General features: G+C 39.4%; 1 protein-coding gene and 1 long non-coding RNA gene across 5 annotated transcripts in view; one reads left to right on the top strand and one right to left on the bottom strand.

Moving 5' to 3' along the window:
- Positions 1-21,988, top strand: part of ano1a (anoctamin 1, calcium activated chloride channel a) — a 98,748-nt gene that overhangs the window by 31,851 nt on the left and 44,909 nt on the right. For all 4 annotated transcript variants that reach the window (XM_071206120.1, XM_071206122.1, XM_034105966.2 and 1 more), the window contains 5 exons: positions 11,471-11,525; positions 12,734-12,785; positions 15,654-15,709; positions 15,946-15,987; positions 21,763-21,827. In XM_071206120.1, the coding sequence (XP_071062221.1) occupies positions 11,471-11,525; positions 12,734-12,785; positions 15,654-15,709; positions 15,946-15,987; positions 21,763-21,827 (270 nt within the window). The remainder of the gene's footprint in view (positions 1-11,470; positions 11,526-12,733; positions 12,786-15,653; positions 15,710-15,945; positions 15,988-21,762; positions 21,828-21,988) is intronic.
- On the bottom strand, positions 6,484-8,468 carry LOC139435469 (uncharacterized). The gene is made up of 3 exons (XR_011644708.1): positions 8,337-8,468; positions 7,422-7,508; positions 6,484-7,057 (listed from the first exon to the last, which is right to left on the bottom strand). It is a non-coding gene; the product is annotated as an uncharacterized lncRNA (long non-coding RNA).

Below are 21,988 nucleotides of genomic sequence, written 5' to 3'. Positions count from 1 at the left end.
ATAATCCAGTAAAACTTCCATACTCATCTCACACTGCAGTCAAATATTTCAATAGATACAATATTCTGAAGCGAGAGCTCATGGTGAAATATTCTCTCCAGCTGGTAGATGAAAGTTATTTCTGTGTGACTATAAGAATAGTGTTGGCTTTGAAGAATTAGCATGTTTGAGGATGTTTCACCTCTGAGTAAAGCGAAGTAGCATTACCCACACAGACACACTCAGAGGTAGCAACCTCAGAGGTGTCAATTGGAATGAAATGCTGACAGGAAGGCTGAAGCTCCCGTTCCTCAGCTTTCTCTGCCTCCAGGAAATGAACACAACTCGCCTGAATTGCAAAAGTCATTTACATTTTCTCAACAGTGTGTTGGAGGATTTTGGAAAAGGCAAAATAAAGGTTTAGACTCACTTAGTGGATAAACTACAGACAGAAAAAATGACTTATTTGCTGCTTTCAGTCCCAACAAGTAAAAGCATTTAGAAAAGGCAGAGAGGAAGAATGTCTTAGCATAAACGTCAGCCTGCTGGGATGTATGGAGGAGAGAGTGGGCAGTGGGCAGCTATATTTACAGCTCTGACTAACAACTAGCAGGAGATCTCCCTCCACATCTTCTCCATCACTTCATCTTCATCAGTACTGCCGCTTCCCATAGATTACGCCCAGATTACAGTAACACATGTCTTTAGCAACTACTTGAACTCAACAAGGCAAGGCACTTTATATAGCACCTTTCAACAAAAGGCAATTCAAGGTGCTTTACAAAAATGAAAGACATTCAGAAAAAGGCATTTAAAAACAGTCATTAAAAAGCAAAGATAAAAAATAAGAAACATTAAAAGAAAAAAAATACATGAATAAAAAGTGACAGTGCAGTTTAAGACATGAATAGTTCACACAGAAGTTCAATTTGACTGATGCCTTTCTTTAAGGTTTCTCCGAACATGAGCTGTGTACGCTTGTATGGCACATACGTCCCGAGCAGCACACAGAGAAAAGCAGCCAGGACAAAGTCCCCAGACACCGATTCCCTGGGTTACGAGCCCCAAATGTTCATTAACCAAAAACGAAACACAACCGCTCAGTTTCAATTAAAAGCAGCGACAAAAAGAAAAGTCTTCAGCCTGGATTTAAAAGTAGTCAGAGTTGCAGCGGACCTGCAGGTTTCTGGGAGTCTGTTCCAGATATTTGGAGCATAATAACTGAGCGCTGCTTCTCCATGTTTAGTTCTGACTCTGGGGACAGAAAGCTGACCAGTCCCTGAAGACCTGAGAGTTCTGGATGGTTCATAGTTTAGCAGGAGGTCAGAAATGTATTTTGGGCCTAAATCATTCAGTGCTTTATAAACCAGCAGCAGTATTTAGAAATCTATTCTTTGACACACAGGAAGCCAGTGTAAAGACTTCAGAATAGGAGTGATGTGATCCACTTTCTTAGTGTTAGTGAGGACTCGAGCAGCGGCGTTCTGAATCAGCTGAAGCTTCCTAATAGATGTTTTAGTGAGACCTGTGAAGACACCATTACAGTTGTCCAGTCTACTGAAGATAAAAGCATGGACAAGTTTTCCTAACTTTTATACGTTCTGCCTTGCCTCTAAAAACTGTTTTTTTATTATATACCTCAGTTTTATCTTTGTTTAATTGGAGAAAGTTCTGACTCATCCAGTCATTGATTTGTTCAATGCACAAAGCAGCACTGTGGCTCGGACAGAGCCAGGTGGTCACCACAAGAAGTTCAGCACAGATACACAGATACCTGAATGACCTAATGTCATGATCAGACCTGCTTCCTCTCTGCCCATTAGTCAAATAAAGTAGACATTGAGTTATGTTGAGTTTTGTTACCCCATATGAATAACCCTCATTTGTACTGAGTCGGACTGCTGTCTCGAAGTCAAGTACATAAATAAGTAACAATTATATAATTCAACTTTATCGTGAACTAATTATATATTACTGAAATGAAGTATGTCATTTAAAAAGGGACTTGTATCTACATGTAAAGTGTTAGCAGCAGATTGCCCAAACAGCTGTGTTTTGGTTATAAAATCTTAATTATTGTATTCTTATATTTCATGTGATCACATTCATTGTCAGCAGTATTGTTTAAAATGATGTTCTGTTCATTAAAAAGGGTTAAAGGGCGATGTAAAGCAACTTGGTTAACACATCTCGCCAGAGATGGAGTACTCGAGTCCTGGACTCGGACTCGAGTCGGACTTGAGTGCCGATTTTCGGGACTCGTGACTCGACTCGGACTCGCGCACTGATTGACGCGACTCGGACTTGGACTCGTGAATTCTCGCACAGGATGACTTGGACTCGGACTCGTGAATTCCCCCCCCACGATGACTCGGACTCGACTCGTACATTGACGCTCCGACTTGGACTCGGACTCGAGCACATTTTCTCTGGAGTCTGATGTCCTCTATCCTGTATGGCGAGTTCACGTACTGGGCCCCGCTATTCCAGTCTAGAGATGTCTAGAGACACACCCCGCATCGTGCTGTATGCTTTCACACATTCTGCTTCCACATTGGAAAAGAGCAGCGCAAAATGCTCGTTATGTGGAAACAATATAGAAGAGAAGGCTCCGTAACATAGACTGTATATATAAATGGACGTAGGGTCCGTGACGTCACCCATAGGATTCTGCAGAGTTGCCGTGAAGCCCTTAGTAGGCGGAGTCGGCCACTAACGGCTCGACAGCGACGTCAGAGTCTAACTCCCGCCTTCTCCCGCCTGCTCCAAATAAGGGCAAAGAGGCGGTGCTGAGGCGGAGCCGAGGTTGGACAGGGCGGGACCTGCTGCCACCGAGCGTGACGTTCCAGACCTAGCTCAGGCTAAGAAGCTAAGCTAACATGCTCTATTCAGTATTAAGCTAACAACCTATGCTAACAACCCAGCTTGAGGTCACTGCTCCTCGTTCCCGGCATATTCTGAAGGTAAGATACCCTGTAACTTTACAAAACTTGTTATTTTGATTTAAATGTTCTTGAACCTACACTATACAATTGTTTTTTAAGTGCTTCACCGTTTTTCAAATATAAATGTCATTTGTAACTAAACTTTGTAAACTAGCAGAGATATGGCCAGTGTTGCGTGAATTAAATGTGATTAATGAAATATGACTGTAGAAAAAGAAAGGTGCTTTTATATTGATTAAACCATTTTTATTTCTTTCAGCATTAAGAAAAATGAAGATGGCAACCTCCTCCACGCCAAACTGCACAACCTGTAAATTGATGGTCCTGGCTTACTTTACATGACTTCAGATGGTTGACATTACACACAAACATACTATACATATACATGTGTGCACAATTGTAGATAAACAGCACACAGTATATATATATATATATATATATATATATATATATATATATAAACTGTGTGCTGTTAATCTGTTTTTTGAGGTTTTGCTCTCTTGTTACTTTTAACCATACAGGTGTGATTTCATAGTTATTTTGCATGTTATTGTCAAAGGAACAAAATGAGAAACCCTTTATAATTGATTTGATATTCCTCATGATCTGAAGCATTTGTTGCTCTCATTTATTTTCCTCCCATAGTGACTGTATGGATAATCGGAGACAGCTATGTCCGGCATGGAGCCCAGAGAGCTACAGAGACCATCGGCAGCAACCTTGGCCTCGACCTGAGGGTGTGCTGGTTGGGTTGGGGTGGACTGCGCTGGAGAGGTGTCCTCCCTTTCTTTTCCTACTCCCTGCGAGGAAGAGCAGTCCCGGATGTCCTCCTCATCCACTGTGGCGGCAATGACTTGGGGGATGTGCCCAGTGTTCAGTTGCTGAACCAGATGAAGGAGGACCTGCACCAGCTTCACCATCGGCACCCTGGCATGAAGATCATGCTCTCCCAGATGAACCAGAGGCGCCGGTGGAGGGCTGGTGCAAATCCTGTCAAAATGGACAAGGCCCGGAAGTTTGTTAACAGTGTTATGGCTACTTTTGTTCATAGCCTAAATGGTGCCATTGTTGACCACTCCAACATTAGACATGACAGTCCTGGGCTGTTTTTGCGAGATGGAGTTAATTTCACCCCTTGGGGAAATGATATTTTTTGTAAAGTCACTAGCCAATTGCCTGAAAGACCACCTCCAAAGACTGTGAACTGCTAAAATGTCAGTATCACTGTTTTTGGATTTGGCCTTTAGAGTATGTATTCTAAGGCCCTTGCTAAGCCCAGACTGTCATGGCTAATGTTGAGTTAGATATTACATCTGTAGCCATAACACTGTTAACATGGCTGCTCTTCCTCTTCCCCACATCCCACCCCCCCCTCTTCTCCCAATGGACTCTGCAGCTCTCCAGGCCCATGCTGGGCATGGCTGTCTGTCAAACCTTTTATTTTGTATTTGTTATGATGTTTTTTGTTATTTTATTTGTTAAAATAATTATGTATTTATGTAAATATTGAAAATAAATTACATTCATATTTTCACTTCTTTTGTCTACTGCTTACTGAAAATGTTAGCTATCACATCCAAATGGGACTATCAAATGAAAGGATAAGCTTACCATACAATACAGAAAACATTACACATTAAGGCTCAAATCTTTTCCCAAGCCGGAGCAGTCTGAAAAGAGTCCCAAGTTTAAAAACACAAAATCTTGACAATGAATACTACACTGTCATTTGTCAGTGACAATGCAAACAACAGGAAGGTCTCCCCTAGTCCCATGTATGTTGGCATCAATGTCATAAGCATACCATAGAATGTAATTATGAAGTGCAATACCCACAATCCCTACAGGGTCGTACCGTCACAGAAGATAATACCTTTTAGAGAGTTTCTAAATTGTTCAGTATGCAGATAAATATTTGTTTTACAATAGAACATTTTTTCTCTATAAATGTTCCCACATGTTGTGAGCATCTACTTTAAATCTTTTGTCAACAAATAAAAAACATCTTAATTTCCTTTAGGACAACATTTTGTTCATAACACCACTACATTAACAATAAGCATAGGAAAATGATAACTGTCAACATTTAAGATTGTGCTTTTACTCTTTATTTAATCAGATCTATTTACATTGAAAATGTGATAAATACACAAGCCACATTGAAAGTTACATCTTGCATTTTATGAAAAGTAAAGGTTTCGAATCATTGTATGACTTAAAGGGATAGTGGAAATCCGCGAATTTTGGGTTTAACTTGTGTATTTTTATTAAAAATAAGCATAATAAACCATTTTTTTTTATTTCATGCGCCTAGTTTCATTTTATTTTCAATTTTACTGCTCCCGACCACGCCCTCTCAATGAAACGAAATACTTCGGGAATCTTCGGGTGATGACGAAAACAAAGGAAGACGGGCACAAACATTGGACGAGGCACGAGTATTTTATTATGTTTTCTGGCTGATTTAATGCATCATTAGCCTGTACCATTGTGTACAACGCCATTTATTGCCTGTCGATTAGGCGACCGGAGGCCTCGTCATCCGATAATCCGGTACACAGTGTCGAATGTGTACACTACAGTCATCATATAGACATGATAGACTAACAGTACTGTGAGTACAGCCTACACTTGACAGGCAGCCTGGCTAGCCTAGGATTAGGACCATACCATACTACGTCAAAAGACCGATTGGCTCTAGCTGTATATCATGCTAGTATACAATTCATTTAAATGTATTCATGTAATTAATGCCCATAAGGCTGTTACATATACAATAATAAATGTGACAAGATAATTTATGTGAACCTGACCCTGGTATGTTATGAAATGTACCCTACATGCAGTCATCCTCGGGCATAGCCATAGGCCTACAGTGCATGCATGCCAACTTTTGCAATATATAATATAGCGCCTAGCGTGAGCTATGCTTAGGGACCTACCAGTCAAGATTATTTGTGCGTAGGGGTGCATCATCTGGCGCCTGGTCCTGGTCATCCTCGCCATTGCCCATGCCGTGAACTAACTCCATCATCTCGGGCTCGAACAAATAAGGACGTAATGGTCCATCGTCTGGCTCAATATTCTCACCATCGTCGCTTACTGAACCGGATTCAGATTCAGTTCCTAAAACTACATTTTCGCAGGAAAGCCGAGAGGATGTTTCTGACTCGCTATCATCACTGGATACCTCGTACAATCCTTCTTCTTTGTCTGGTATATTTGCCCTTCCACGTTCATTCTGCATAGACGCCATGGTTTGTTATCGTTTGGTCTTCCTGAGTTTTCCTCACTTCCGGTTTGGCTGACTCGATCATTTCGTTTCTAAAAAAGTTCGGGGAAGCTGCAATAAAGTGCTTCTAACATGCGTAAGGCAATTATTATATTTTTTTAATCAGGTGTGATTGTTTTGGTACGTAATTATGCTTGTATATAAATTAAAACGAAACTATTTGGGGTTCAATTTCCACTATCCCTTTAAGTACACTACAAAATAAATTAAAGATGTGCAACAACTGTATCAGTAATTAAAATGATATAACCTATGCACAGGCTTGGGAGGGCTACTTGCCAAAAACACAACCAGTAACTTCATGTGAGTATCAAGATATAAAAGTAATGTAACCTGATAACTTTCTTTTTGTTTTGGATTACTTCAATATCAAATGTAATGCAAATAAACACAGGAGAGAAGAAATATGAATATGATTTTTTTACTTAAAATGTATAATATAATACCATAAAGCAGATTCAGGCAGTAGGTGTAGAGATTCACAATGAAAGTATTATCCTCCAGAACAGTACGGCTTCCAGAGAAGAGGTACCATTTGATCATTTTACAACAACCACTATCTGCTCTTTTTAGGTTTTGAATAAGATTGTAATCCTGAGTTTCCCTATTATTAAAAAAAGTAAAACTAATCCGATTACATCTCTTCCTATGTAACTAAGGATTACACTTTCATTTTTTTCTATACGATCTTGATTCGTGTTCGATGTAATCCATTACTATCTAAGCCAATACAAGTCATAACTTTTGGAAAATTGTCTCAAGTTATAAATGATGCCTTCAATCTCTTTCACGTGGAGAAGACATCCCATTGGCCGAGGCGTTGCAACTTCCCTCAAGCGTCCTACATGAAAGAAAGATCACATGTTAGAAATGTGTGCACAAACTATTCAGTATGACCCGTCTTAGTTTAAAGCCCAAGTGTAAGAGTGAACAGAGGCGGAGTCTGCCTGTTTTCCAATTTGTTTTGTTTGTTGGCTGCTGCTGCCCAAACCAACATCCTCCTCACAAGCATTGACTGTTGGAATGTCATTGTGCTCCACATGTGGAACAACAAAGGCTTCTTCAGGCATGCCTTGTATCATAATGATATTGCTCTGATCAGCAGCAAGACTGTTTTCACCACTACCATGGTCTACATCTGCAACCTCCTCATTGCTATTAACAGTCGAACTAGGAGTGTCACTTACCTCGTCATTGTTACTCACCCTGCTTTTCCTTCCAGGCTGTTGTTCTTTGCCATTGGTGAAATAGAAAATGGTGGGCACTGCAGTGTTTTTCAGGCATCTCCTTCCCTAATAAAAATAATAAACAAAAACACATAAAATAACTTTTTGAGGTCTGTAGATATTCAACTTTCTTTTGAATAATGTTGTTTTAAATGTAAGAGTGCATTATAAAAGACAATAGAGGGCCAACGTGTTAACTATGCAGTTAATCCATTCAACAATTACGTGTTTCCAAGATTCAGATTCAAAGGATTTATGTCATAGCACATAGGCTACAGTGTGGGAATGGCAATGAAAATCATCTGTCCCGAGCTCCTCCAACAATGCAACAGTTATATAAGACATAAAACAATAAAAGAAATTCAAAATTAAATTAAGAATAATAAATTAGTGCAGGCAGAAATCTATATACACGTAAATATAATAAGACATATGCAAGAACAGAATGTAAAGATAAATATTGTATAGTAAAATTAAATTAAATCATCTTTTTTTTACAGTGATAGCTGTTAAGATAAATAAGTTATAAGATGACAACAGATGAATGAATGTTGCTATTAAAATAATGTAAAAAAAAGGTAATATAATTCATCTGTTTTTAACATAGAGTATGTGGGGGGAAATGGCAATTCTCTATCTATGATAAAGAGTCTTTGCATAAATTGAAGAGAAATGTGATGGTTTGCAAACAAATCGATTTCTATTTTTCTTTACTTAACTGGCAAAATCTTAATTTGGCCTTTAATAAAAAGAACATTACTCATCACTGATGTGCAAGCTGTGCCATAACAATTATTTAGCATTGTATAATGTATAACATGTATTTAATTAGTAACAACAATTTACACTCACAAATGGAACCAAGTTATTTTGTTTTTAAAAAAGGATCTGTACCCATGAGTCCGTGCTGAAGGGATGACTCTCAAAGTGTGCACTGCACAGGCGAGAAGAAACGTTGGGGGTCCATGTATTCCTCCGGATGTTCAGCACCCACTGGTCCAGCCTGTCTGGATCACCGAAAGGAAACCTTTATTCAAAAATACATGAAAACCGACCCAAAGACAACAGGAGGGTTAATGCCATATTCACTTAGTAACGCATGAACAACTTTTACAAATATTTCTATATAGTCTGTGTTGGTAAATGTAATCTAGGTTGCACATTTCCTGCTGAAATACATGCATGGGCCTACCAAGTTACTGCGTGGCACTTTGGTTTTGATAAAACAGTGTAGTTCCACTATATAAACGTTACATTCATAATCAAACGAGATAATATGCAAGATAAATAGCTATTTGTTGTTATTCTTAATGCTTGTCATTCACACGTTAATAAAATAAAATAAGTACCGATACATAACAGAACAATTGTGGCGATGTTCAGCTTAATAAGCCTTGTTCAACATCATTTCTTTAGCTAATACTATAGCGGGCTGCAGGCGAACCAAGTCCGCGTTTCGCTGCATTCCTTGATCTCCAGTTATAACGCCGGGCTCCGCCGCTGGCCGAAGCTAACGGAGCCGCAAAGGGCTAGCTACGGCTCCGGTTAGCTTCGGCGGCGGACTCCGGCAGCCACCACTGGGATCATTTGGTCCCCTTTTAACATTTGCTCCCATTTAGCATTATGGGCGTCATAGCCATAGACTATAAAAGTCTTACCCAAGGCTGAATCATAAACTAAACTGTATATATATATATATACACATGCATAAAGGGTTATGTCCTTAGCTAGCTACATAACAAGCTAAGCTAACAAGCACACAAACACCTGCTAACGGGGTTAACATGTATAATATTATCATTTTACTCACCGAAAAAAGCTGAGAGTAGACTTCTTGGAAGTTCTGTTAGTACATTCAAGCGCACAGCACGACATCTTAATTGTCTGGTATATCACCACGAACACGGCTAAAGCTAAAGGGTCAAGTACAGTACTATGACTAACTAACGTTGTAGCCACTATGGTTGTAGCCTAGCAGAGTGGACAAGTTGCTGTTAGCTGACAGTGAGGCACGTATCTGTCAATCAAAGTGACCACGCCCTAATGTATGCACAAACTTTAAGACCTAATATAAATAAAAGGGTCGCGTTAGAAAACAATTCACTCACAGATCCATAATCATGAAGGTGGAATCTAACTATATCGATAATAAAATGTATGGAGCCAGGGAGAGAAACATGTTTTTTTCCGCTGTAAAGTTGGGCATTTTAACATGGGGGTCTATGGAAATTGCTCCTTTCTGCAGCCATCGCCTATCGGCCAATATATGAACTGCAGTGTGTGGCACTTCCGTATTGGCTTCCCGGCTCTTCCCCAGAGTTTGCCGCTTGCTCCGTAACACATTACTCTAAGGATCGAGTTCAGACATATAGGCTGTCTTGAACACTATCATCAGAGTAACGTGATCTAATCAATAAATAAAGATTCAGCCGATAACGAAAGCACATACTTAACATGCAGAATGACGTCATTTTGCATGCTAAGTAGCCATGTGCTTTCTGGGGATAAATCTTTATCGGTAAACTGATTTAACCCGTAAAAGTTCCTTCAAAATAAGAGTCCCGATCTTATTACTATCAAAATAAAAGTGCAAAACGAAAACTTTACCATAGGAAAATATTGGCATACAAATATAATCACTTCTCTAAAAGGTAACTCATTTTAAATATAGTTTATTTATATATAATAATAATATTAATATTAGAAATAAGCTTTATATTTGTATAGCACCTATTACAAGAATTGTAGCCAAACTCGCTTCACAGCAGTTCAATAGACAGGATAACAGCAATGTAGAGGAGCAGCTACATTTCAAAACATATATCCACGAAGATTAATACATGAAGACTTGTGACTCGGACTTGACTTGGACTCTTCTTAAGTGACTCGGAATTGGACTCGGACTCGAACACAGGTAATGATGACTCGGACTCGACTTGGACACTCCTTGGGTGACTCGGACTTGGACTCGGACTCGACTACGACTCTCCCTTGGTGACTCGGACTTGGACTCGGACTCGAAGAGTGGTGACTCGAGGGTGACTTGGACTCGTGAATTGGTGACTTGACTACAACACTGAATCTCGCCATATATTCATACTGATCTAAATACAAATACATGTAAGTAACAAATACAACCATAGACACATATATATTTCTTCCACCCTCCATTTCCCAGGGTTCAAAAACTTCAAAAAATTAAATATATGAAAGCATTATCATTAGATTTGAAAAGGCTGATTTGCCCTTTGAATATTTCATGATGCATTTATTGGGTAACTTTGTTTATGAACAACTTGCAGTACGCCCTGAATGGCAGTAAATGTTGCCACTGATGGTAATCACTGCAGCATATGTCCTGCTCATGAACATCATTAGCAGGGGTGGCTGGGATGACAGGAGTTTATAGTGCTCCACCCTTCATTATGTCTCTGTTGGAAGTTGCAGCTGGCGGTAATGAAACATATTGACAAAGCCTCACTTTAATTGTTGTACTTTAACACACGTCATACATTTTCACTGTCATTTTACGTTTGGTTCTTTTTGTTCGAGTTTTTTTGTTTTACATTAACAATTTAATCTCATTCTACATGTTATTCAGTCATTTTTAAACTCACTTAATCTTGGTTCTTTCACAGAGAAGAGGTTGTTGCTCCACATTCCTTTAATCAGAACAGAAGTATGAAAAAGGTATTTCTCTTTCAGGCTTTACACTTTAAAGGAGGACCTCAATGGTCTTTTTAGGTTAAATAAAAAATAATATAGAAAACATATTGTTTGCTGAACAACAAAGGCCAATTTAGCCATTTCTATACCATTATCTGTGGTATTGAAGTGGCCCTGGATAAAGGTGTGAGCTAAAACGACATGAAATGTAATTTAATTGAATGCACCATAACCCTGCAGATGTTGAATGTTATTCATCTTCTTTTATCTTACCTCTTCTAGCATATTTGATAAATATGCTACTATCAGACTGCACTCTATGTACCTGCTAAAAGTGGACCTGTTGTGTTCTTTGTTGCCAGGTTTGATCTGTCTGACAGGGACAAGTTCTTTGACAGCAAGACCCGGAGCTCAATAGTAAGTATTGGTTGAAGGTGAAGGGAGACTTTTAGAAACAGTTTTAAATCCAACATGTTGACAGCATGATTCCATGTTTGGCACTGCCCCTCTTAGTCATATAGTTGGTTGCTTTGGTCTTAAGACTATTATTTCTTTAGTAGATTAGTCACTTTTAAATGCTTTCTTAATGCTGGCTTATTTCCAAGACACTTCTGTAAACACAATATTTAAATAGGTGCTTTATCATGCATCCTCAGTTTATTTAATCAACAAAATTATTAGTTGACAAAATCGTATGAATATTATTCGACTTTCTTTTGGCCAATACAGCACTCGTTAATGCATTATTTATTGTAACGTCCACTTTAAGCAGCTGTTTACAAATGTGCTTTCCTGCTCATATCTATCAGTAAAGAACACCCTGTGCTCCCTGGTGTGCACTTTGCTCCAATAACACCCTTTGCTTCTGTTTGACTCCAGTGGAAAACGAATACGTTCTGTAAATCTGCGTACACATGACATACACCTACACAGCCTGCTTTGACCAATGACTGGGTAATGTGATTGGCTTCTCATTATTGGATGGGCTTTTTAGATCTTTGTGGTTTCAGTATTATATTTTAATAGGATGAAGGATTTTAGTCATGGGACGTCTGCATCTTAAGTTATCAGAGAAACAAGTTGAGCTAACGTTATCGGCAGCAAAACAGAACACAAACTTACTATGAAATTGCTTTATTCAGTGTTTTTACTGGTTTTAATCTCTGGGTCTGTTTAATTTTGAGAAGACAAGACCACCACGGATAATTCGGCTCCAGTCAAAGAACTCCTGAATGTTTCAAGTCATCACAAAAACTAGCTTAGCGAGCGTTAGCAGTTAGCTTTGAGCACCTCAATCCTAGTCCGCTTTACTGCTTCAGAGAAACCCTGATTTCAACATGAAACTACTTTATTGAGTATTTTTACGGGTTCTTATCACAAGTTCCCTTTGTTTTGGACACAATTAAACTTCTGCAGATTGTTCGGCTCTAGTAAAAAACTCAGAACCTCAGGACACTGAGGGAATTCAAACAGGGAGAAACTGACTGCAATGACGAACTCCAATGACCCCATGTTACTTCCCGCTGAAACCAAACTCTGTCTTTTGTTATTTTATAAAAAAGACAGACCCGTTGTTACAGAACATTTGGTAAATAAGAGTTTTTAATGTTTTCTTGTATTGTTAGGTCTATGAGGTTCTGAAGAGGACGAGATGCACCCGAGCCAAATACTCCATGGGTAAGAGATTCTGCCTGTAGCTGTAATTCAAGAGATGCAAATCAATATGCAATTAATGTGGGCTGTTATCATCTGAGTTAGTGTAATTGCCACCACAGAAGAATGCCAGCATATCTCTACAACTAGTGACAGATTCATTCTCCTGAGAGAAGAAACCTATCGAGTGCATGACCCTTCCTCTGGTGCTCGTGTCAAACACAACCACTTGTGCTTTATTACACAGTAGTGTTAACTTAAATTAAATGGTAACTGGTGAAGTTATTCAGCCGCACCTGGGTTCAACAGTTCTTGCATGTGTGTTATGAAGTAACATTCAGTTGGAGAACACAAATACAATACATATGTTTAGGTCACATTTTGATCAGAAAATGTGGAATACGCAGGGACTGGTGGAGGGAAATCAATTATTCATTTTAAATACACCTGTCTGTCTTTGTCAAAGCCAAACATTTGGTCAGATGCTCTGAGCTGACTTTCACAATGTAGACAAAATGGCATTTAGACAGCACACAATGTAAAGGATATCTCTGGTTTGTAACAACTTTTATTATTATGTTAGTGCCTTCATTCCTATCAGTTTTGAATGTATTTATTTTTGGTTGGTTGCAGTTTCATTATTAAGCTCACATTCTTAACATAGTAAAACTGGCAATTTAGGCAAACAGACTAATTTGCCAGAAAAAGTAAAAGAACACAGTTTGGGTTAAAATAGGTACACTGTAAAACGTTTGGCTGTAAAATTACAGTAAATTACTGGCTACTAGTTGCATGGCTTTCACAGTAATTTACTCTAAATATTTAACAGTAATAAAAGTACAACTACATACTGTGACTTTACAGTTGTCATGCCCATGGAATTACTGTGATATAGCAGTACAGAGATGTGGTTTTATGGTACCTTGCTGTACATAAATTACAGTAATTACCTGTATTTTCACAGTTTTACTGTAGAAGGAATGCAACACAGTAGCCAGTAATTTACTGTAAATATAAAAATGTAAATAATACGATAATATATTGTAAATGTGACTAGTTAACTGGGATTTTACCATAACTACACAATTCAAGCAGCTCAATCAACAAAGAAAAACAAAGAAAATCTTAACTTTGTATTACTCCATTGAAGTGCAAAGTACATTTCACAGTGTCTTGGACATGTTGTTACGGCCCCAACCTCTACTCCGCGGTAGTGGCTCGTGCTGAGACCCGCAACATGAAAGAATACACGCAATAACCGGTACTTGGTAACGAGCATTTATTGATAATAAGTTTGCTCACACAAGCGAAACAGGAAACACAAAGAGGTCTGGAGGACTGGCCAAAAGGAACAAACAGAAGGAGGGAACCCGAGCCAGCCACACACCGGGCCATAGGACCCAGAGCTCCCCCTAACCATAAATCAAATATAAACCCTATGGGAAACAAAATAAAGCCGCGAAAACTGGACTACCAGGTCCTCCAGGCTACACATAAACACATCTGCAAAAATATGGCCTACAGCTCAGAATGGCAAAGAGGTATTCTAAGGAAAGTGTCTCCCGGCGTTAGGATAGGCGAAACATCCTTCTCCTCCAGCTTCTCTTTATATATACACGGCTGAGTGGAATTTGGAACACCTGGGCAGAGGCGGAGCCAGGGGCAGACCAGGTGCACCTGGGCAGAGGCGGAGCCAGGGGCAGACCAGGTGCACCTGGGCAGAGGCGGAGCCAGGGGCAGACCAGGTGCACCTGGGCAGAGGCGGAGCCAGGGGCAGACCAGGTGCACCTGGGCAGAGGCGGAGCCAGGGGCAGACCAGGTGCACCTGCGCAGCAGGGAGACAGAAATAAAACAAGGAGGGGAGCACATGTCAGACATCCACTCAAAGTCAACACGTTTTCTGAAGAATGTGCTGACATGGGGGTTTAAATTGCCATGCCTCTTTTTGGCTTTCGAGCCTGTCTCAGGGTTAATGCCCAGGAAGCACCTGAAAACAATAAGCCAAGACAACAATTTCAATTTGACATAGATTTATATGTTGCATCGTTTATTTTAAGGCACATGCAGCGGTGCCCCTTTCAATTTAAGTAAAACCTGCACCAAAGAAAGAAATTAGTATTTAAAGCCAAGCAAGAGTGATAAAAGCAAGAAAATCACTTAATGTGTTGTGTTATCACAGAGGATGGTCTGAATACAGTATTTTACTATGAAATAATACAGTAACATGTTGTGAATTCATTGATCCTGTACATTCACAGTAATTAACTGTGAATGTATTGATTTCACTGTGAAATTCAAAATTACAATATTATATTGTGAACATCACAGGTAAAGACTGTAAAGTGGTAAAACAGTCATTTATTGTAAAATATTACAGCTAAATATTGCGAAATCATGGTAATATTTGACACCGTACGTTAAATAACTGAAAGTTGCATTTTGGTTTCACAACAAGACGTAAAAGCTGGTCTCATGAGGGGAGTTGTCCCATTTTGAAATATGTCACCTAACTTTTTAATTGCTAGATATTAATATAAATGCAAATATTGGTTGTTTGATGCTGCTAATAAAAACACGTCAGGTTCTTTTTGGGGGAGGACAGGCTGTAAATAAGACCTACATTTAAAAAAATAAACTATGTAACTTTAAGGTTACCATGAAGGCTTAGGTTTGAACTCTCAAGGAGTCTACCTTTCTGGGTTTAACGTTTTGTGTGTTTCTTCCTCCAAAGGAGAGCCTTTCCATTTGTTCTAAAGGAGAAATAAACCTCTTACATTTCTAACTATAGTTTAAAAACGGTAGCTGCTTTTGGTAAAATGTCAGTGCGTCCGTGCGTGCATGCGTGTGTCTCTTCTGCTGGATTATAATCCTGTGTTATTTGGCTTCTTACAGGGATCACCAGTCTACTAGCTAATGCTGTCTATACGTCTGATTACCCTCTCCATGATGTGAGTTTTTATCTCACAGCCATCTCTGCCTGACCGGCCTGATAAATTACTGAGAGATTTACTGAGAGATTTATTCCAATACATTGAGTTTCTAATATGAAAATCACCAAAGCTAAATTGACGGTACTCTATAATGTATGTAAAATAATGCTAGGTTTCTCATTGATAATTGTGTGTTAAGTTAAAGGCGTTTTTCCATTACATGCATGATGAACAAAGTGCATTTATGGTTACAGGGAGACATCGAGGGGGTGAATGCAGAAGCAAACGACAGGAAGGTACGTAGAGCAAGTCCACCAGTCAATACATTGAACCAGATGTCACCACGGCAACACCTTCAGTCAATTTACAGATACTCAATCATCAATCAGTCCTAAAGGAAACACAACACCACCTCTTCATTTTCATTAACTTCCAACTTCTCTTCCCCGCTCTTTGTCACTCTCTCTCAAACATCACAAATGAGCATAGTGAGGAGGATTTGGAGAAAATCTGCATGTTTTTCATCTGATAACGATGACGCACAATCTCATGTGAAATACATTTGACTTAAAGAGGACATATTCTGCTCATTTCCAGGTTCATAATTGTACTTTGTGTCTCTACTGCGACGTGTCTCCATGCTTTAATGTTCAAAAGGCTCTTTATTCTTCTCATACTGCCTGTGCTGCTGCACCTCTTCTCACCCTCTGAAACCCCCTCTGGAGGGAACACAGGGATTTTAGCCTTTGCAGACCACAGGAAAGATAAAATTGACTTTAGATTAGATCAGATTAGATAGAATTGTATTAATCCCGAAGGAAATAATTGTTGCCAGGTTGCTCCAAAATTACAATACAGATAATACAGATACATCTTAGTAAAAGTATACAATATACAATAGCTCAATATACAATATACAATGTTTTATATATAGTGTGGGGCTGTTTTGCAGCCTCAGGCACAGGGAGCCTTGTGCGGGTGCAAGGCATCATGAACAATTAAAATGATGTTGACATTTTGAGGGATAATATGAACAAATCTGCTCCTAGTCTTCGCTTAGGTCGTCGCTGGGTCTTCCAACAAGACAATGACCCAAAGCACACATCAAACTTGGTCCAACAGTTCCTAAAGGACACCAAAACCAAGGTGCTGGAGTGGCCCGCACAGAACCCAGATCTCAATCTTATTGAGAATCTGGCGGGTGCTCAAAGTGAATGTCCATGCTCGGAAACCACGCAATTTGAACCAGCTGGAACAATGGGCCAAAATCCCTCAAGAGACCTGTGCCAACCTAGTAAAGAACTACTCTAAGAGCTTGTTGTCAGTTGTGGCTCAGAAAGGGTACACTATTGACTATTAATGGCCTGGGGGATAATATTTTTTGACCCACCCATTTTTCACTATATTTGACATACAGCGAGCCTAAAAACTTATTTTATTTTGCAAAATGTACCAAAAGCTACTAAATAGCCCTGGTGAATGTTTGATTATATCAAGTGTTATCAATGCTGGAAACATTGGGAAGAATTTTAGGAAAATGTTCCATAACTCCTGGGGGGCTAATAATTTAGGCCTCAACTGTATGTATCATATATCACCTATACATATATATAAACTATATATAATAATAAAATTATAAAATTCAATAACGTGCTTCAACCACCAGGTGTCCCTTTATATCAGCTGTGCACCTTTATGGTGTAAATACAGCCTATCTACCGATTGGATCACATATAAAAGTCAGCCGAATTAGTGTTGATACTGCAAGGAGATGTATTGTGTGAAAAGAAATGGAAGATGTTGTTTAATTGCTTATATATTTATGATCCACGTCACGTTTTCAGTTTTGGCGGCAGTTCTCCGGTTTGTCTAGAAGTCTTCTCAGCAGGGCTCTATAAATAGAGAATTACGGCAGATGTGTAATATTTAATGCAGCCGACCCGTGTATTGCAATGCCGTTATGTGATGACTTTCAAAGAGTAAAGCAAGCACACTCGGAATAAAGTATTATTTTATTTTTAAAAAACGTTTTCAGATTTCACATCACATAAACACCAAATCCCAGCATGCATTGCGGCTAAACCATCCAATCATCGAGCTGAGGATCTTGCCTACGTCTGTTTCCAGTATCGTTTATGACAGATGTATTTTGTTATACACACATTCCTTCACATTTACATTTTAATTTGCATTAAAATATTTCGTGAGGCCTTCTAATATGTTTTTAAATATAACTACGGTTGTAGTTGAAGAGTTTGTAAATGATTATGAATCAAAGCTGTTGCCTGGCAACGCAATCGCACAACGTCACGTCCGTTAATTCCACATCCACACGCATGGATTAACATCGATTTAATACATTAATGTAGCCTTTGTTTCTGCTAAAAGAGGTGTCGACCAGCTGGGGCAACAAGAACATCTGCGTAATCGAGTGTGACTATTAAAAAATAAATCATTATTATATTAATATTGACAATAACAACCGACCGTCGGGGTAGCATTTGCTTGGCATTTCTCCACTGGTTAACATGGGTTAACAATACCGTGTAACTGTGACGTTTGAAGGGACGAAATCATGATATCTCCACGTCTCCCAGCACGGTAAATCGTCACATGTTCACGTCTTGCCGTGATACTGGGATGAACAGTACAGCATGTGTGCTATTCTGAGCCTTGCTCCCACTGTACAAGAATAAAATCACCCGGGCAAGAAAAAGAAAACCAGAACTCACGCTGCGTCTGAAGTCATCTCCTCCCCTGCTAACACTTTCCATAATTATACTGTAGGCAACAGTCACTACGGCAACAGCCTAAGAATTCCCCTCTGTTGTTCTCGAGCATCAGAAAAGCTCTAGCACGGTGCTTTCAAGTGCCTCCACGTCAGCGTACTTGTATAGTGTTTGTAGGAAATGGGTTCCTCGGATGTAGGAATGACTTGTTGAGTCTCCGTGATCTGTAACGGCTCCTGCTCTGATTCAAAGCCTTCATTTGCTGCTCTGCCTGCGAATGGAGTGTGGTTGTGTGTGAAAAAGCTGTGATTTATTGCCTCAGAGTAGTAGGATCACAGCACACACTCAGTACGCCGTTTGATCATCACTGTCAAGGCCCTATTATACTGTACATAAAGAGATTTGCATATAAATGACACTGGGACACACATACATACAGCACAAACACGTGTTTTATTAATCATGAGCATTTGGTCCGATGTTTTAGAACACACTAATCACACAACGTTGTGAATCCTATTTGACTTAAATTATTAATACAATAAATAATAATTTGCTTATATGGACAGTGTGATTTTACTGTAACCTAATTCCGCAAACTTAACTACTAAAACCAAAAATGGGGAAAGTGTAGCTTGAATTGAGCATTTACAGAATCATTTTCTGTTCAGGTGGATGTGAGTATCCACTGAGGTGCTGCTTGCTTTACGTGAATGACGCACACTTGCTTGGAAGATGAATATAAAGTCAGATACTAAAGTTTCGAATTGGACACTCACTCCATTTATTTTCCATTCATGCTATCTATTCACTTCCTTCCGATTCCCTCACCGTAAAAAAAAATGACACTTAGAAACAGAATAACTTAGCTTGGACAGCCAACTTTACCGCGGCGATTGTACGTGTAGTCATGTATACCATGTTTTTGTGTGTGTGCTCAGGTGTGTGGTCAAAAACAGCTTTGGCCATCCGGCGGAACTTGAATCAACAAACATTGGTTCCTACCTTTATACCCAGATCGCTAATTGGCTCCTGCACTACTTATTAAATAAATCAATGATTTGATAGAATTATAGAATCGGAGGATGAACCCTCTAATGGTCACGCACACCGTACACTGCACACACTGTGACATTCGGTCTCTGCGTTTAACCCATCCTAGTACCAGGAGCAGTGGGCTGACATTGGTGTCCAGTGTTCTGGATTTGGCTGACAATGTTGATTTTAAAATGTTATTAAATGAACAATTACAATTATCACCAACAAATGGTCTGTTCCACTGCAGACCTACAGCTGGAACTGAGGTGACAGCAACGTAACTCAAAGTGGCAGCAGCTCTGATCAAGGTTTTCTGAAACTGTCCAAGTCTGTTCACATTTTGTAGTCTTTAAATTCTGCCAGAGCCCTTCTCCTCTGTCTCCCCCTTACACCACGACTACAACGTGTTTTCTGATAGAGAAACCCTAACATTAAATCAGTGCTTCTCAAAGTGTGGTCCGCGGACCACTGGTGGTCCGTGAGCGCCCCCTAGTGGTCCGTGAGTATATTGGTACAATTTCACATTTGAAATTAATTAATTAATTAAAGTTTTCCGCACTCTCGCGGGGATATCTCCGCAATGGAGTGAGCTTAAGTTTCACTTTCGATTGCATGATATAGCCCAGATAAACACCTTCATCACACATGTGGCCACTTGTTTGTACCATTTTCACGCGATTTGTAAAAAACGATGTGTTTTTGGATATTTGTGGAGTTAGGTAGTCCGCGAGTGTTTTTTTATTGGTTAAGTGGTCCTTGGTATGAAAAAGTTTGAGAAACACTGCATTAAATGGATCAGACTTCTTTCTGCGGATTGATATGGCTCACATGGTCCCTGATAAGAGTGTCTTTAGTAATGGTCTGAATCCATTGAACCACCAATTACAAAACTTTAATGAATACAGATGTATCTGAGGCTTTCCAAGAAACACAACCTATACAGTACAACAATTTTTTGTAACTAAAGAAAGTTGCTTAGGAGGTTAACATCTCGATTAAACTATACTAGTTTGGACTATAGGAGCATTTCCACTGGGGGATCGACATGTCCTCAACATTCAATCTTTTAGAGAGCTTTTCAGTCTTGAACAGTTTCCGTGATCCAGATAAGAGATGCTTTAAATTAAACATTTAAAAAGCTCATCTGAGTCACCTTGATTTATAAGTGCAATACTTTATTCAAATAACAGCAGCGTGTGCTCGAAGCAGTTATTAATGCAATGAATGCAATCCAATAATACCTAGCATTGCATTGTGAATGTCCTTGATGTCTGCTGGTCCAAAGTTTGTTTCACATTAGCAACATGACGGAAGTCCCTGTTGGGTTGGAATACGGTCTCTGTTGAAGGGAAAGCTTTCAGGTTTCAGCCGGCAGGCTTGTTTTGATTACATCGATTGTTGTTGTCACGCAGCAGCTCCTTTGGATGTGTGAGCAGATGACTGCGCAGGTCTCAGTGTGCAGCTCGGCACACTGAGACCTGTGTTACTGTGAATATGCTGCTTCTGTGGATTTCTATGAAATATGCAAATATGATTACATTTGAATGTATATCATTAGTGCTCCTGGCTGTGATACGCATAGAGTATAATGCATCATCAAGGTAAAGCCAGCGGGCAAATCATCTGACGAAGCAATAAGTAGTGGGATGATTGAATCACGTCATCCATCCAATCACAATTCTATTCTTCTTAAATACATTTCTGGTATTGATTTTTATTTATCTGGTTTACAGCAGTACGAAACCCAAAAAGAGATGTTTCCGTTTTCAATCATTTCAAACGGATTAAAACTATGCAGAAATAACTATATAAAGGTGCTGGATTTTGTTTTAACCTCGTCGTGCTGTTATCAAGAAAAAAACAACTTTGAAAAACACTGAATTCTGAGTTGAGTTCTGTGTGGCTGTGCTAACATCAGAGCCGCTCCATCAACACTCACAATAAAGTCACCTGAACTAGGATGCATACAGCCCCAAGCTATGGTTCAGAAAAAGAGATATCTACATACTGTAGTTTAGTCGGGAAAGCAGGACGTTCAAAGCTGTCACTATGGGCTTTGAGCCACTTATTGGTGACATTTCATAAATAATAATTACCAGGTACTCTCCGTTCTTCTTAAATGCTTTGCAAAATAAATGAGAGGGACACTGTTTTGCAACCAGTAAATATGGAGGAAGTATTTTGTTAGCTTTCAACAGCCAACTTGCTCCAGTGTGATGTATATAAAATTGTTCAGATAATGGCCGGTAATATATAATTGAATATGAACATTATTACAGTAATGATTGACTCTTCTCTTCCCAGCTGCTGTACGAGGAGTGGGCCAGCTACAGCGTCTTCTACAAGTACCAGCCCATCGGACTCATACGGTCAGATCAATAGCAATGAGCTTTGTCACACATCAGAGGAATTACAGACACATTTGCAGGAATTATATGTATTGCTTTCACAGCTGCATTAACTGCCTCCAGCAGCCTGCGGGCAGGAAGACTCTGAATCAGATCCAAGCTCTCTCACAGTCAGGGCTGAG

Source organism: Pseudochaenichthys georgianus, chromosome 3 (genome assembly GCF_902827115.2).
Source record: "Pseudochaenichthys georgianus chromosome 3, fPseGeo1.2, whole genome shotgun sequence".
NCBI lineage: Eukaryota > Metazoa > Chordata > Actinopteri > Perciformes > Channichthyidae > Pseudochaenichthys > Pseudochaenichthys georgianus.
The sequence above is the reverse complement of the archived record's forward strand: the minus strand, read 5'-3'. Positions and strand labels throughout refer to the sequence as shown.